General features: G+C 40.4%; 1 protein-coding gene across 2 annotated transcripts in view; it reads left to right on the top strand.

Annotated features, from left to right (window-relative positions):
- SLC12A1 (solute carrier family 12 member 1) overlaps positions 1-10,710 on the top strand; it is an 87,888-nt gene extending 77,178 nt beyond the window's left edge. For both annotated transcript variants that reach the window (XM_081089656.1, XM_081089657.1), the window contains 4 exons: positions 952-1,038; positions 6,882-7,017; positions 8,332-8,399; positions 9,391-10,710. In XM_081089656.1, coding sequence (XP_080945782.1) covers positions 952-1,038; positions 6,882-7,017; positions 8,332-8,399; positions 9,391-9,526 — 427 coding nt within the window. In that variant the 3' untranslated portion in view covers positions 9,527-10,710. The remainder of the gene's footprint in view (positions 1-951; positions 1,039-6,881; positions 7,018-8,331; positions 8,400-9,390) is intronic.
- Positions 10,711-13,591: the final 2,881 nt, after the last annotated feature.

Raw genomic sequence — 13,591 nt, 5'->3', positions numbered from 1 at the left:
GTTCTATGCCAGTCTGCTCTTCCTGCTGGGCTTTGCCCTGCTCCAGTGAGACTTCAGTGTTTCAGCTCTAGCTGGGAAAAGGCACTCTCTGTCTTTGGTGGATAGGGACAGTGCAGTCTCCAAGCCAGAGCGGAGAGGACTGTTATACTAGTAGAGAGCAGTTCCCACCCCTGGTCCCTGACTGGTCTGTCCTCATGCAAATGAGTACTCCAAATCCTCATAGTTTGATTGGTCCAAAAAGCACAGCTTTGATTGGTCTGAATGGAGCTGCTCCAATAGGTCAGTGAAGATGCTATAGCTATGCAGCTCTGATTAGACTGAGAAAGCTTCAGTCCTACTGGTTGAAATACAATTCCAATAATTTCTTCGTAAGGGCCGGCTCGGATGGCAGGAACACAGTGCAGGCAGGCAGTCCCGTGCAGGAAGCAGGGAGTTCAGAAGGGCAGGCTTTTCCCTGAAGTGCACTTTGTGGGAGAGGGCCCTGCTTAGAAGCCACCGCTCAGCTCTGCTTTTACATCTGAGCCCAGTTAGCCACCAGGAGCCCTTCTTGGTAGGTATCTCTTTTCTTAGGGTCCACAAAATAATTACCAATTTGTCAGTAAACTCCAAACATTATCAGCAAAATAAAAGGCACTAAATATTAAAACTTGTCCTGTTTTCAAAGAATAGTGACACTTGGAGAGCCCTACATTATTTTCCCTGAAACATAAATGCAGAACTGGGTTTGCTATTTCCAGAGACTGCACATACAGGAATTTCTCTTTGCCTTCCGTGGAATAGCGTGGTCCACACTTCCTATATTCATCAAGTACAATCATGAAAATCAAACACTAACCAAAGCCTTTTCTGAAAACTAAGTGGAAATAAAACATGATTGCTTAAACACAAAACTCTTTGATTGAAAAGTAGCTAAATATGGCATGACAAAGTGTATATTTTCTTTATTTTCAGAATGGCTTCCCTTCTGAGCAAATTTAGGATAAAATTTGCGGAGATCCATGTTATTGGTGACATCAACATGAAGCCAAACAAAGAAAGGTATGAAACATTTAACAAGGTCCATTTTTAAAATCTGTGCTACTCTCTCATTTTTATTTATTGCAGTGACTTCCTAATAGTTTTTAATTTTAAAAGGGACCTCAAATAATCACGAGATAGCACTATCAAGTACATTCTAATGGAAGGAAAAGTTGTGTGGTGAAGATGAGCTTGAGAGGGAGGATTGTAGAACACAGTTTAGTTGACATTGTAGAATTGCCCTTTCTGTTCTTGGTGTCTGTGGTGGCAAGATTAGCAGGAAGTACGTGCTGAGAGGTTTCTAACCTGAGCAGCCAGGGCGAGGTTTCATTATTTAACGTTATTGGTGAGGCATCCGGCTGGAGAGCTTCGGTGGAGATGTGGAAACAGCTTGTGTCTTCTTGTCACAATGGTAGTATTATCGGCTGTCCATGGCTATTTGAGCTTTTAGGCACTAAGGATTCAATACTTCGAGCCTCTGAGGGCCCAAAGGCATTCTTTAAAGCTATCTGAAGCCTGACAAGGAAATGTATTGGCTCCAAAATTTTAAAACGGCAAAATACAAATAATTGTTTAAATGTCTTCAAAACATGACATCATTTTATCCCTCTTTGGTTGTTGAATCTGTCACATCCATGATACTTAAAAACAATTTGTAGGTTAGATCTTCACAGGAGTTCCCAGAGATGCAAGAAGATTATCTGTAAATTATAGCTGATTGTAGGTTCAGTGAACTACTTAGAGTGATAAGTTAGCAATTATATTCTTGATTGTATACAGTTCAAAGTCATGTTTATTATTGCATCTGGATGTGATTTTATATGTTTGGTTTGGTGTGGAATGAGGCCTCCAAGGGTTAGAGGAGAGAGCGTCACAAAGGTCTCAGTGTGTCTCAGGTCCTCACCGGCCGGTTAGACCTCTCTCCTTTCTGTTGACCATCATTTCTCCTTCCTGTTCTTGTTGGGTTGCCGTTCACATTCCTCAAGTCTTCGTCCTCTTCCTTATTTTGATTGTTATCCTATATGAGCTTAATATCTGAAAATCATCCAATTTTAGGATGCATTATTTACTGAACAACCCGCTTGAACTTCATGCTGCTTGAGGGTATTCATGATTCCTCCAAGGCTATGAGGTCACTTAAGATGGCTTTACAAAACACCTTAACTATGTTAGCTATAATCGACAGGGTCAACCTGGGTTGTTACTATGCAATATTTCCTCACATCATATATATCACTAATGCATTCCTATATTTCTATAGTTATAAATACTTAGGAAAAATTAAGAGCACATATATAATTTTCCTTTGTAAGTGGAATTAATATTTTGATATGAACTGAGTTTTCATGCAATAAACTCTGGTAGCCTTCCACATTGCATTTGAAGAATTTTAATTCCTAAGTCATTGCTCTAGGCATTTGCAGTGATGTGATCAAATGAGCTCATGTATGGCTCTAACTGGTGGAAATGCATTCTCCTTCATAACACAGAAGGTCCAATAGTCCCTAGTATGTGCCCCTTAGGAGCAGGCCAGAACCTGACAATGCTCTGCAAGTACAGGGCCATTTACTGTTGTCTGGAGGGTAGTCACAGTGTATCCTACTGACTTTGGATATTCTATAAACCCTGGGTACAAATTAGTCACCTACTTATAGCTGAATTCTTCTTCTTGTTTGTATCATCAACAGCTAAGGACTGTCTGTTCTTACTGATTAACTTATTCCTATATCTTTGCCTCTTCACCCATCAACATGGTTTTCTCTACCCACATCCTTGTTTCCTTCCCTTCCTTTCATGCTAGTCTCTGCCATGGCCACCCCTTCATACCCATCATTTCTGTCCTGTCACCGAGAATGTTGATGAGCCTCTTCCACTAACCATACCTCTTCATTCTTTGATTGTCCAGAATAGTCAAGCCACTCTTCATCTTACTACCTCTGTGCCATGGTTTCCACTTTTCAGGGATTAAACTCTATGAACTGTAGTAAGAAGCAGAGACTCAGGCATTGTTGCTTTGTTCCTGGTATTTAAATTTGATTTTAGACACCATTTTCATTGGGTGTTTCTTATATAGCCTCTTCATCCTGCAATGAAGAGATTATTTCCCTTTCTCAGGAAAAAATGAATTCGTTTTCACAACCTTGGCTATTTTTTTCCTGATATTTCAAAGTGTTGAGGAAAATGGGGGCGTGGGGGTCATTCTTACTGGAATTGAAGAACTTTTGCAGTAATGTGCCCTCATACTAAGAAAAGATGTGCTGGAAGCGCCCTCTTCCTCTCTTCAGACTTGGCTCTAAGAGATGCCATATTACTCTAGAGAGCAGTCACATCCCTGGTGTTGGCAACGACTGTTCCAATATTTGAATGTAAATTTTAGAACAAAGAATAGTAATTCAGTAAATCTTACATGTGGCCACTGGTAGCACATCTGGCACTTTTGTGATCATTTAAAAAGGCAACTCCTCAGTTCAATTAGAGAAAGAGAACTCTTTCTCTGGTCTGGTACAGCCCTGGGCCCAGGGCCCAAAGCCTAGAGCACTCAATTCCAGCTCCCATCTGGGCCTTCTTGGCCAGGCAGTCCTTATCCACTAATAACAACTATCTCCTGATCACTGTTCTTTTGTTTTTGTGTTTGGTCACAGGATACCAAAAATAGTTTGTTAGCAATTTCCATGTTGGAGGCTGATGTTAAATGCCCTTAAATTGTGTTTAATAAATCTTTCAACTACCCATAAAACATCAGTAAGTCTTGATGGAGACATTTTATCATAGAAACATTATCTATAATATGATAGAACAAGGGTGAGAGGGAGTACAAAAGCAAATTTAATGAGAAAGTAATTGAGCCAGGAAAAATGGAAAAGCTCTCATGATTAGATTTCATTTTTTATTGTATAGACTGAATTAAAAGTCATAGGCCAAAAAGACAACAATTTTTATCTAGAAATCAAAGAGAAACTAGAAGCAATTAATTAGATAATTTAAAGATGCTAGAGTGGTCATAAAAAACAGCTATGTACAGTAATTGGAAAGAAGAAATCTTATATGAATTAAGGCAAAATTGTACACAATTAAAACAATTTTAAACTTTGTTATTATGAAGAACAAGATGGGGAAGGCAGGGGCAGCTAGAAGTTAATTTTAATTGAATTAATTCCCATTTATTTTTAATAGCATGTAATGCTTGGCCTACTCTACAGTTGATTAAAAAATAGAAGAAAATTACATTTAATAAGAATCAAAATAGGAATCTTGAGCTAGTTTTGGATCACCTAGCTAGGAGATAGAAAATTATTAGCTGGTTTGGCTCAGTGGATTAGAGTGACAGCCTGCAGACTGAAGGGTCCCTGGTTCAGTTCCAGTCAAGGGCATGTACCTCAGTTGCTGGCTCCTCCCTGGACCAGGTCCTGGTTGGGGCCCTTGCAGGAGGCAACCAATTGATGTGTTTCTCTCTCATCAATGTTTCTGTCTTTTCTTCTCTCTTCCATTCTTCCTAAAAATCAATGGAAAAATATCTTCGGGTGAGGATTAAAAAAAAAAGAAGAAAGAAAATTACCAGCTCAAGGGCGAACCTTAGGGTAAAGAAATCAAAGACAAACATAGGCCAAGAGCAGTTAAGGGCTCAGAGAAAACAACTGGGCAAATACAACCCCATGATAACCTTCTGTGTCACTTTAGTATGTTTCAATTGCATGTAAAAAAATAGTGACAAGTAGTAGAAATTATGTTCAGTCAAACATCACTGAAAAATCCAAGTGTATTTTGGCTTTCAGACAAGTCTTGATCTGTATGGTAAATTTTGCAGCCAAGGACTAATTCTCTTTCATTCTCTCTACTGTACCTTCCATTATGAAATCATCAGTCAAATTTGATTTTGCTAATAAAAATAAGATGACTGCCCATGGCAACCAGGACTACATATTTGATAATTTGTGTTCAGTGAGAAAGTTTGTGTCTTCTCCAGTCATTGAATTCAGGTCATAGGCACCACTTAGGTTGTACCAATCTAAGTCACTGCACCAGTCGCCATGGTCAAGTGGAATGCTAGGTCCTCGTTCATCAGGCAGGGCTGGGTTATGTGCCCATGCTGACCAACCACTCTGGCAGAAGGAATCAGAGAATTGTGCTGATTGGCTGATGCTGGGGATAGAGTCATTCCCACCAGACTATAATGGGGAAGCATAGTATAAATGCTGAGGAGACAGCCAGCAACCTTCATCCCACCTTCCATTTCTTAGGAAACTGTTTTTGAACTGGTCTTTCTGCACCTGGGCTAAGATGCAAAGAAAACTCTTATCCTGATAAAAATAGGTATAGGTGTATGGGGAGCTTACACAGAGAGCCTCTCAGTTGCTAACCTCAGTCCTGTGGCTGTGCAGTAAATGAATGCCTTGATTGTACAGGAACTGCACACTTTTCATAGCACTTTCACCCAAATCGTCACACTGACCCTCATACCAATCCTCATGCCAGCTCTGAGCAGCCATCGTCACCCCCTTTTATAGCCAGGTTATCCATGTTGAGGAGGACAGTGGAAAAGCTGGAGAGAGAACCCAGGCTCTTCTCTCCTAGGCCAGCACCTTTGCACTGATTACCACCAAAGATCTCTGAAAGCCCAGCACTGTTGGAATGAACTGCAAGTAGAAGTATTGTGTGGTCGAAAGAATAACAGGGCATATCAATTTTCTTCCTTCCTTGTCATTGTCTCCCATTCTAAATAAGCCAACTTGTCAGAAACCTACTGCTTTAAGTATCTTTCCAATCCTCAACAAAGGCACACTGCTAGGCATACATACTCCTTTGTAATTGGTGCACTTTGATCTGAGAATCCCAAATCACCCCAACTGAGATCATTGAACTCATGGCTTCATATTTTATTTCTTAGCCTAACAAATGGCACATTGAATCTAATTATCACTCATTCCAAAGTTACTAAATTATAAGTAAGCTACTTTATATAAAACAGAAGAAAAGTATATTTGAGATCATCTTAGAGTTGCATATCAAAGACAACTACTCTCATAAATTAATAAGCTTTGTTTTGCTCTATCATTTTAAAAACTAGATCTTATGAAATTGTTATGAAAGAGAGATTTTTCAGCAATTTTTTAAATGTTCCACAGTGCTGACTTACTACTAGTTTTCTACTAGATGATTTCTTCTTAATTACCCTAAAATGGCCTCAGGTTTTTAGACATTAAAATATTACTGATTTTTGTTCTTTCTTTTGACATGCACCTGAACAGTAGTCATTTGAAAAGCTCAGGCAACAACAGCAGAAAGACAAAGGCTGCAGGATTTGCAGCCAACATTCAAATAGTTCTATAGCCATTAAACCTGTGGGAGCCCTTGCTTTTCTACCACCTGCCCAGAACCTCCTGCCGGCCACAAGTGGGAGTTGCCATGTGGACCGAAGGTGAGGAGGGCAGCCCTACCCAAATCCCAAGGAACCTAGTTTATCTCCTACATTAATTCATGCAGGTCTTCCATGGAATCTGTAAAGTAAGCTGATGGAAACTCATTTATGGGCTAAAGTGTCTACATAACAACTGTGTCTTTGGCTATACTGCATAGAAAATGTACTTGCAGAATAGTTACTATCTATGTGTTTGTGTGCTTAAACTGAGGATCTAAGACCTAAAAGGTTAACAAGGCCTCAAACCTGTTAAGGCCTTTCCTTGGATAGGGAGGCAGTACTATAGTCAGTTTTACTCACAGCATGACCCTGGCAAAGATAACTCTTAAAAGATTTGCATGACATGCAGCTCAGATCTGCAGCCAGCAGAGCCAGTCAGACCTAGAGTATCTGTGAAATAATGCGTTAGCTTCCCACCATGAGGCCTCCTTTATACTTCCCATTTCAGCTGGAAAGTCTTTGAAGAGATGATAGAACCATACCGTCTCCATGAAAGCTGCAAAGATTTAACAACTGCTGAGAAATTAAAGAGAGAAACTCCATGGAAAATCACAGATGCAGAACTGGAAGCAATCAAGGAAAAGGTAGACGTGTCTTTCCTAATTTCGACTTTGCTAACTGTCCAAAAAAGAAAACAGTGGTTGATTTAAAGATCAAGAAGTAATATATCTGTTATAGGATTTCATTATTTAAGATCCAGGGTTCCTCTGTTTTTCAAGTGCTTTTCAATTATATTACCAGATGTGAGGATTTAGAAAACTTTTTATTCATTTAATATAAAATCAATTCCTTTTAAAGAAACACAGGTTATTGATAGATATTTTGAAATCTCTCAAATTTAATTTTATAGGAGACAGACCCATCAGTCTAAGATAATTTAAGTCAATATGTATGCAAAGTAGATAAAGATAGACACACAATTTGACCAATAACAGTGTTTGTTTTAACCTGATAAAGATAGCGATGAAAACTAGCATAGGGATCTGAGAAAACATAAAATTTGTATAAGGAAGCTGAAAGTTGGATCAGACACACATTATAGGATGGATGTAAAATGCTGAGCTTTTCTAGAAAACCCCACAAGATGGGAGTTAACCCCATCTGGCCTGCAATAAATGGAGTCATGATGATGAGAAGATGAAAAGGGCAGGGATATAGAATAAAGTAGAATAATTGGCATTTGAATTGGATTGGACATTCAAGGGAAAGGACTACAAGGACCTCTAAACTACAAGAGATAGTAAAAACCTTTCAAATTTAGTAGAAAACTTATTGAGCTAAGAATCATAAACTTTGTGTGTAATAAACTGCCCAATTCTAACAAGGACTTTTCATATAATTGAGCAGATCGCATATCTGGAATCACATTTCTGAAACCAGTGAAATATAATAACAATATATATTATTACTCTTATCACTGCAAAATAGTTCATTGTAATTATTTTCCCAAGTTAGTCTTTTGGTGATTTTTTCAGTTGAAACCAGTTCCCTATACTGGCAAAATGTCCAAAGAGCTTAAAGAAAGGTAGATTAATATTTAATCTATAGTCTTAAAATATCAAATTGGTATCAAGATTAGGTTAGTTTTCTTCTTCTTTTATTCTAGTCCCAGAACTGGTCACTCACTTTTTACTGTTATTCATGTGCTGTGCTTGGTTCCCCGCCTTAGAGTTTAATAAGCCACTATAGCACAAGGACAGTCTGGTTTTATACTTTATATTTCTAAAGTTTCTCATGAGTTTTTAAAACACAGTACATTTCCAAACCTGACTGAAATAACTGTAATATTTTTTTAAAGTGAGGTTTTTCTACTTGTCCATAATTTGAGGTAAGAAGAGAAATTCTAATTCATAATTCTGGGAAAACAGCCCTCAACAAAATCTGAATGTTGTCCACAGAGTTACCGCCAAGTTCGACTGAATGAACTCTTACAGGAGCACTCGAGAGCTGCTAACCTCATCGTCCTGTAAGTATCATTGCAGACATTTAAGAACGTTACAGAGAAATCTTCAGTGAATGGGTTAATCAATTTAAAAGCTCATGCCAATTTAGGTGCCAAGTTAAAAAAAAAAAAAAGGAACATGTGGGATTTTAGACAGTGAAGGCAAATAAATGCAACCCTAAAACCTAGAAAACTGGGCCCCAGGGGCTTTAGAAGGCCCCACTTGCTCTAAGGTCCAGGGCAGTGCCCACCCAGAACCAGGGCTGCCCCTCCAGGCCTGCTTCGGGACCCTGGCCCTGGGTTCCCTGCTAACGAGCTTCATGCCAACCAACAAGGCTCACAGGCCCCTTCACTGGGTAGGTGCTCCTGAGGTGTGGCGTCCACTGCATGCTCATAAGCCTCCTTGCCGTGTAGGGAGAGGCCAAGGTGAGACCCTCACCCCACAAATTTTAGGGGTGCACCTGCTGAAAATATTAATGTTTGTTTACCTAAAGATTGATAGCTAAATATGAAGATCTCCAACTATTTCACATTGATAGCTCATGAACGGGCTCATATGTACAAAGATAGATAGTATATCTTCAAGCAAGATCTAGCCTGGAGGCCTACCCATCAAAGATATAAAATGGTCTCCTGTACTGAGTGGTTTAATAGCTGGTTTCTAAGGTTTCTCCCAAATATAAGAGCTTTAAACTACTGAGAAAAATTATTTCTGCCAAAAAAAGGGGGAGATGTATTGGTTGATCATGTTTTCTACTTAAAGAGGAGTGAAATTTTATAGTTGTGTTTTGTCTCTACAATGCCTAAGTCTACTGTTCTGCTTTATAGCTATTTGTATTATCTGAGAAATACATTGGTGTAATATCTATATTCAAAATAATTTCAGTGCCTTCATGTTGGGGAGGAGAGGTATAAAAGTTTCAGGACACTGCTTATTAAATAGCTCCGACAACTAGGATGCTACTGTCTGTAGTAATTGTCAGCTTTGTTTTCTGTTTTTCTTCCATGCTGTCAGGAGCCTTCCGGTGGCCAGAAAAGGATCTATATCAGATTGGCTGTACATGGCTTGGTTGGAAATCCTCACAAAGAACCTCCCTCCTGTCTTACTAGTCAGAGGAAACCACAAAAATGTCCTGACATTTTACTCCTAAAACATGAAAAATTAGAACACATTTTTACTTAATGCATGGATAATTAAAAACCAGTCCAGTACTTGATAGTGTAAATCTGATCTGTAGTTATGCAAACCTCCGAAGACTATACCACAGGATTCTACATAAACTTTGTCACTATTTTTTTTTTTTGTTAGTTAATGGGAACTATTTTCTATCAGCTTAAGGGCAGTGTCAGAGCTAATGGTACACCTTTAAAAAAAACACATCTTTTTCATTGCTGATGATAAACAAGAAAATTAAGCAAATCCATGCTGGCTTATGCTCATGAAAACCAGCAACCTGATTGTCAGCTTCTCCAGGCAGACCTAATCTTTTGTTTGCTTCCAGGCCCCCATAGAGCCTTCCGCCAGCCCCACAGCAGGTTCTCATTAAATGCTTATTGACAGGCTAGTAGAGTAACAGGGGTGGTTATCAAAGGAAAAGACCGACGGGGCAGGAAACGTGATTATGCTTGCCCTTCTGAGAGGCTTATACCTACAAAGAAGATTTGAAAATCAATACCTGAAAACTTTAAGAAGTACTTGAGTCTACAAAATGTTTAAAGCAGTTACCTAAATAAGGTTATTTAATGTAACACAGATTATATACTTAGAATGATCTGAGCGATCCTTGATAACATATGGCTTCAATTTGCTGCTGACTGAAATGTATATTAGCTGGATTAGAAGGCAGCACATATTCTAATTAAATGAAATATACTCCATTCTTAATATAGAAACTTTAATTTTTCTTCCTATTAAATATTTTCAAATTTCCACCATAGTATTACTTTGCATATTTTTCTAATTAAGTGGTTAGCACAGATGAAATCTTCATAGATGTCTAGCAATTGAAAACCAGTCACCACAAATTTTCAGACATTATAAAGAAATATATCCTGAATCATTTACTTAGTTACTTTATATAGTGATTGTATGGGTTTAAAAGAGCAATTAAAATGTGAAGTGGAGAAGCTTGCAAAATTTGAAATACATAAGTACTGATTTTTTTTCCATTTCCTATTTTTTCCATTCCTATAATACATAATCACATTGAAAAAAAAATGAAATTTTATTTTCTGATGCATGCCTTGATTTTTTCCTGACATGTTTTGACTTCTTATTCTGATAAAATGTAAGGGAAATAATGAACCTGAAATAAAAGCACTGAAATTCGTTTGCTTTGGCCTCGGTCATGTGTTTATTTCTCAGTCACTAAGATCACAGTGCAATGGTGTAGCAGATGTGGGCCTGAAAATTTCTATCATGTGCCTCATCTGAAGGCTGTCTAAACCTGGGATTTGAGATTAGGACTTCCAGCCTCCGCCTAGAAATATGACCAGGGGGACAAGAGTCAGAGAAGCTTCGGCAGCAGGCTATCCCCATTCCTAGTGTGGGAGCATTGACTTAGCTCAGCCCTGGATTAGACCCTCTCTTTTGAGCCCTTGCACCCGAAACCCAAATGACTAGCTGTGACCGTGGGCAGGTGCGCCCAGCTTCCCCTGGGCCTGACATTCTCTGAAATGCTTTGGAGGGTCTCTGGGAAAGGTGAGAAGTATTGACTTCTGTAACCGCAGAGTCTGGCTCTTGTTTCTTTGAGAGGCTGTTTCAGTTTGAGTTCCCTGGGAAACAGATTCTGAGAGAGAGTTTACTGTGGAGCAAGTTTACTAAGGAGTGCCCTTGGGATCCACACCCACAGAAGGGAGGGGGAGGAAGCAGGAAGGGTAGAGGAAAAGGGGAGCTGTGATGCAGACCCAAGGGCAGACTCAGCTGACCCACCGGATGCTCTAGAGACAGAAGATCCCTTCAAAGCAGTCCCAAGCAGGGCTGAGAGGGCCAGGCCTTTATCCCCCTCACTGCGCAGTCATTGGATGTGGCCTGCCAGGCCCGGTGTGAATTGGGTGAGGCAGCTCTCTGCAGCTGCGGGATCCCTGGGGGCCTGACAGCAGAAGTCTCCCAGCTGCTGGGGCACTGAGTCCCTCATGTTTTAAACAAGGTCTGGGTGGGACATCAGCATGCCAACCAAAGGGGCCATATAAAGTAGTGGTTAAACAACAACCACACACACACACACACACACACACACACACACACACACACACACACACACACAACTTCAGAATGACTTCACCACTTACTAGCGGTTTTACCTTAAACTAGTTATTTATTTCTGGGGGCTACTGGCAGGAGAGTGACTAAAGTCCCTTGTTAACAAAGGAGAAATCATGGACTGAGAGAAAGGGGTAGGTGGCAGTAAGGGACTGATGGTTTTAAGATGAAGAGCAGCTGTGTTGGGAATAGGTTAGAGGGGCAACGTTTTGAAAGAATGGGGCTGTGGCCAGGTGCCAGCATCTTTCGTAGCCCTCAGGGTCCTGCCCTTGTCCTTTGCTTCACCCCAACTCTGTTAACCCAACCAGCCCTCATCTTTCTGTCCACACTCATCTTTCTAAGCAGGAGAAAGTTGCCCAAGGATGTGCATTGATGTCCAACTTTCTCTGTCCTCTCATCATGCTTACATTTCTCATCAGCTTCCCCCACAATAACTTTTCAAAATCTTCACCATCCTTACGACCTATCCACGTACACAGAGACATAAAATTTTCCTACACTAATAGGACCGTACTGGAAGCATTGTCTTAACAAGTTCTCCTAATACTCAATACTAGGAATCTTTTAATGGAAGCTTTAAAAAAAATTGTAGACTCTTGGAGACCTCCATAGGCCTGGTAAGTTAGAATCTCTGGGAGAGGGACTGAGATCTCCAAGATTTTGAAACTCTTGCTCCAAGCAGTCTCTCCCATTCCAGGGACTTGACTGCCACCGCATGCTGATATCTCCCAAATTTCTATGTCTAACCCAGATCTGCCCTAAGTCTCATGTAAAAATATTTAATGACTGATTTTCATTGTGTTTCTCATTGTAAGTCCTGCAGATATCCTAAATGCAGGATGACCAGACTTCTGTTAAAAATATATATATATATTAAAAACTCAAACTACACCACTGGAACAAAGGCATCTAATTCTCTTTCTCTGTTGTCTATCAGATCCCCCCTGAAATGACCAAAGAAACATAAAAGTAGGAAAAATCAATGTCACAGTAGGATACTAAACAAGGATGCCATCCATATGGTAATATTTTAAAAAACTGTTTACTTGGGAAAGAATGAAGGAAGCTATAAAGGTCAGCTTGCAATCAATGCTCCTGAGAAAAAACAACATGTCATGGAAAAATCATTGCAGGAGATCCTGGGAGAATTCCACTAACTCCTCCCCACAGCTGGCAGCTGGAGGTGAGCCAAGGGAGGACAGTGCACCACTGAGTGGGATCTGAGTGGGATCCCTTTTGCTGGATGCCCAGACCATTCAGAAATGGCTACAGAGATGCCCTAGCCGGCTTGGCTCACTGGATAGAGCGTTGGCCTGGGGACTGAAGAGTCCCAGGTTAGATTCCGGTCAAGGGCATGTACCTTGGTTGCAGGCACATCCCCAGTAGGGGGTGTGCAGGAGGCAGCTGATCGATGCTTCTTTCTCATCGATGTTTCTAACGCTCTACCCCTCCCCCTTCTCTGTAAAAAAATCAATAAAATATATTTCTTAAAAAAGAAATGGCTACAGGGAGAGACCAAACCACGTGCTTGGTGGGCGCTTAATGCAGACATGGCTGTGGAGTGAGACTTCTCATGGACGTCCTTGATAGGCACCAGACAGGTATCTGCCTGCCATGGAGGCTGAGCCAGTCAGCCCTCAGTGCACAACTTCTCCTCACACAAAGAGAACTTGCAGGAATGGACAATCCAGTCCCTGGGTCTCACTGCTCTCAGGCTGCTGCCTTACCAACTGGCACTGCAAGTTGATATTAACAAAGCCTCTCCCTAAAACCAATACCAGGTAGTGTAGTGGAGGTCTCTGTGCCAATCACAGAAGACCAGCCACATCTGCTTATTGTTGGTAGGTGCACAAGTCTTAGCACCTGCATGGTCCCTGCTGGCGGATGTCACCACATGGGTCACCTGCAGCCAGTTCACTAGGTATTTCTAATGTTTTCCTGGGCAGAGATTTAG

Source organism: Myotis nattereri (genome assembly GCF_964212035.1).
Source record: "Myotis nattereri genome assembly, chromosome: 1".
NCBI classification, from domain to species: domain Eukaryota; kingdom Metazoa; phylum Chordata; class Mammalia; order Chiroptera; family Vespertilionidae; genus Myotis; species Myotis nattereri.
This window is presented reverse-complemented; position numbering and strand designations above follow the sequence as displayed.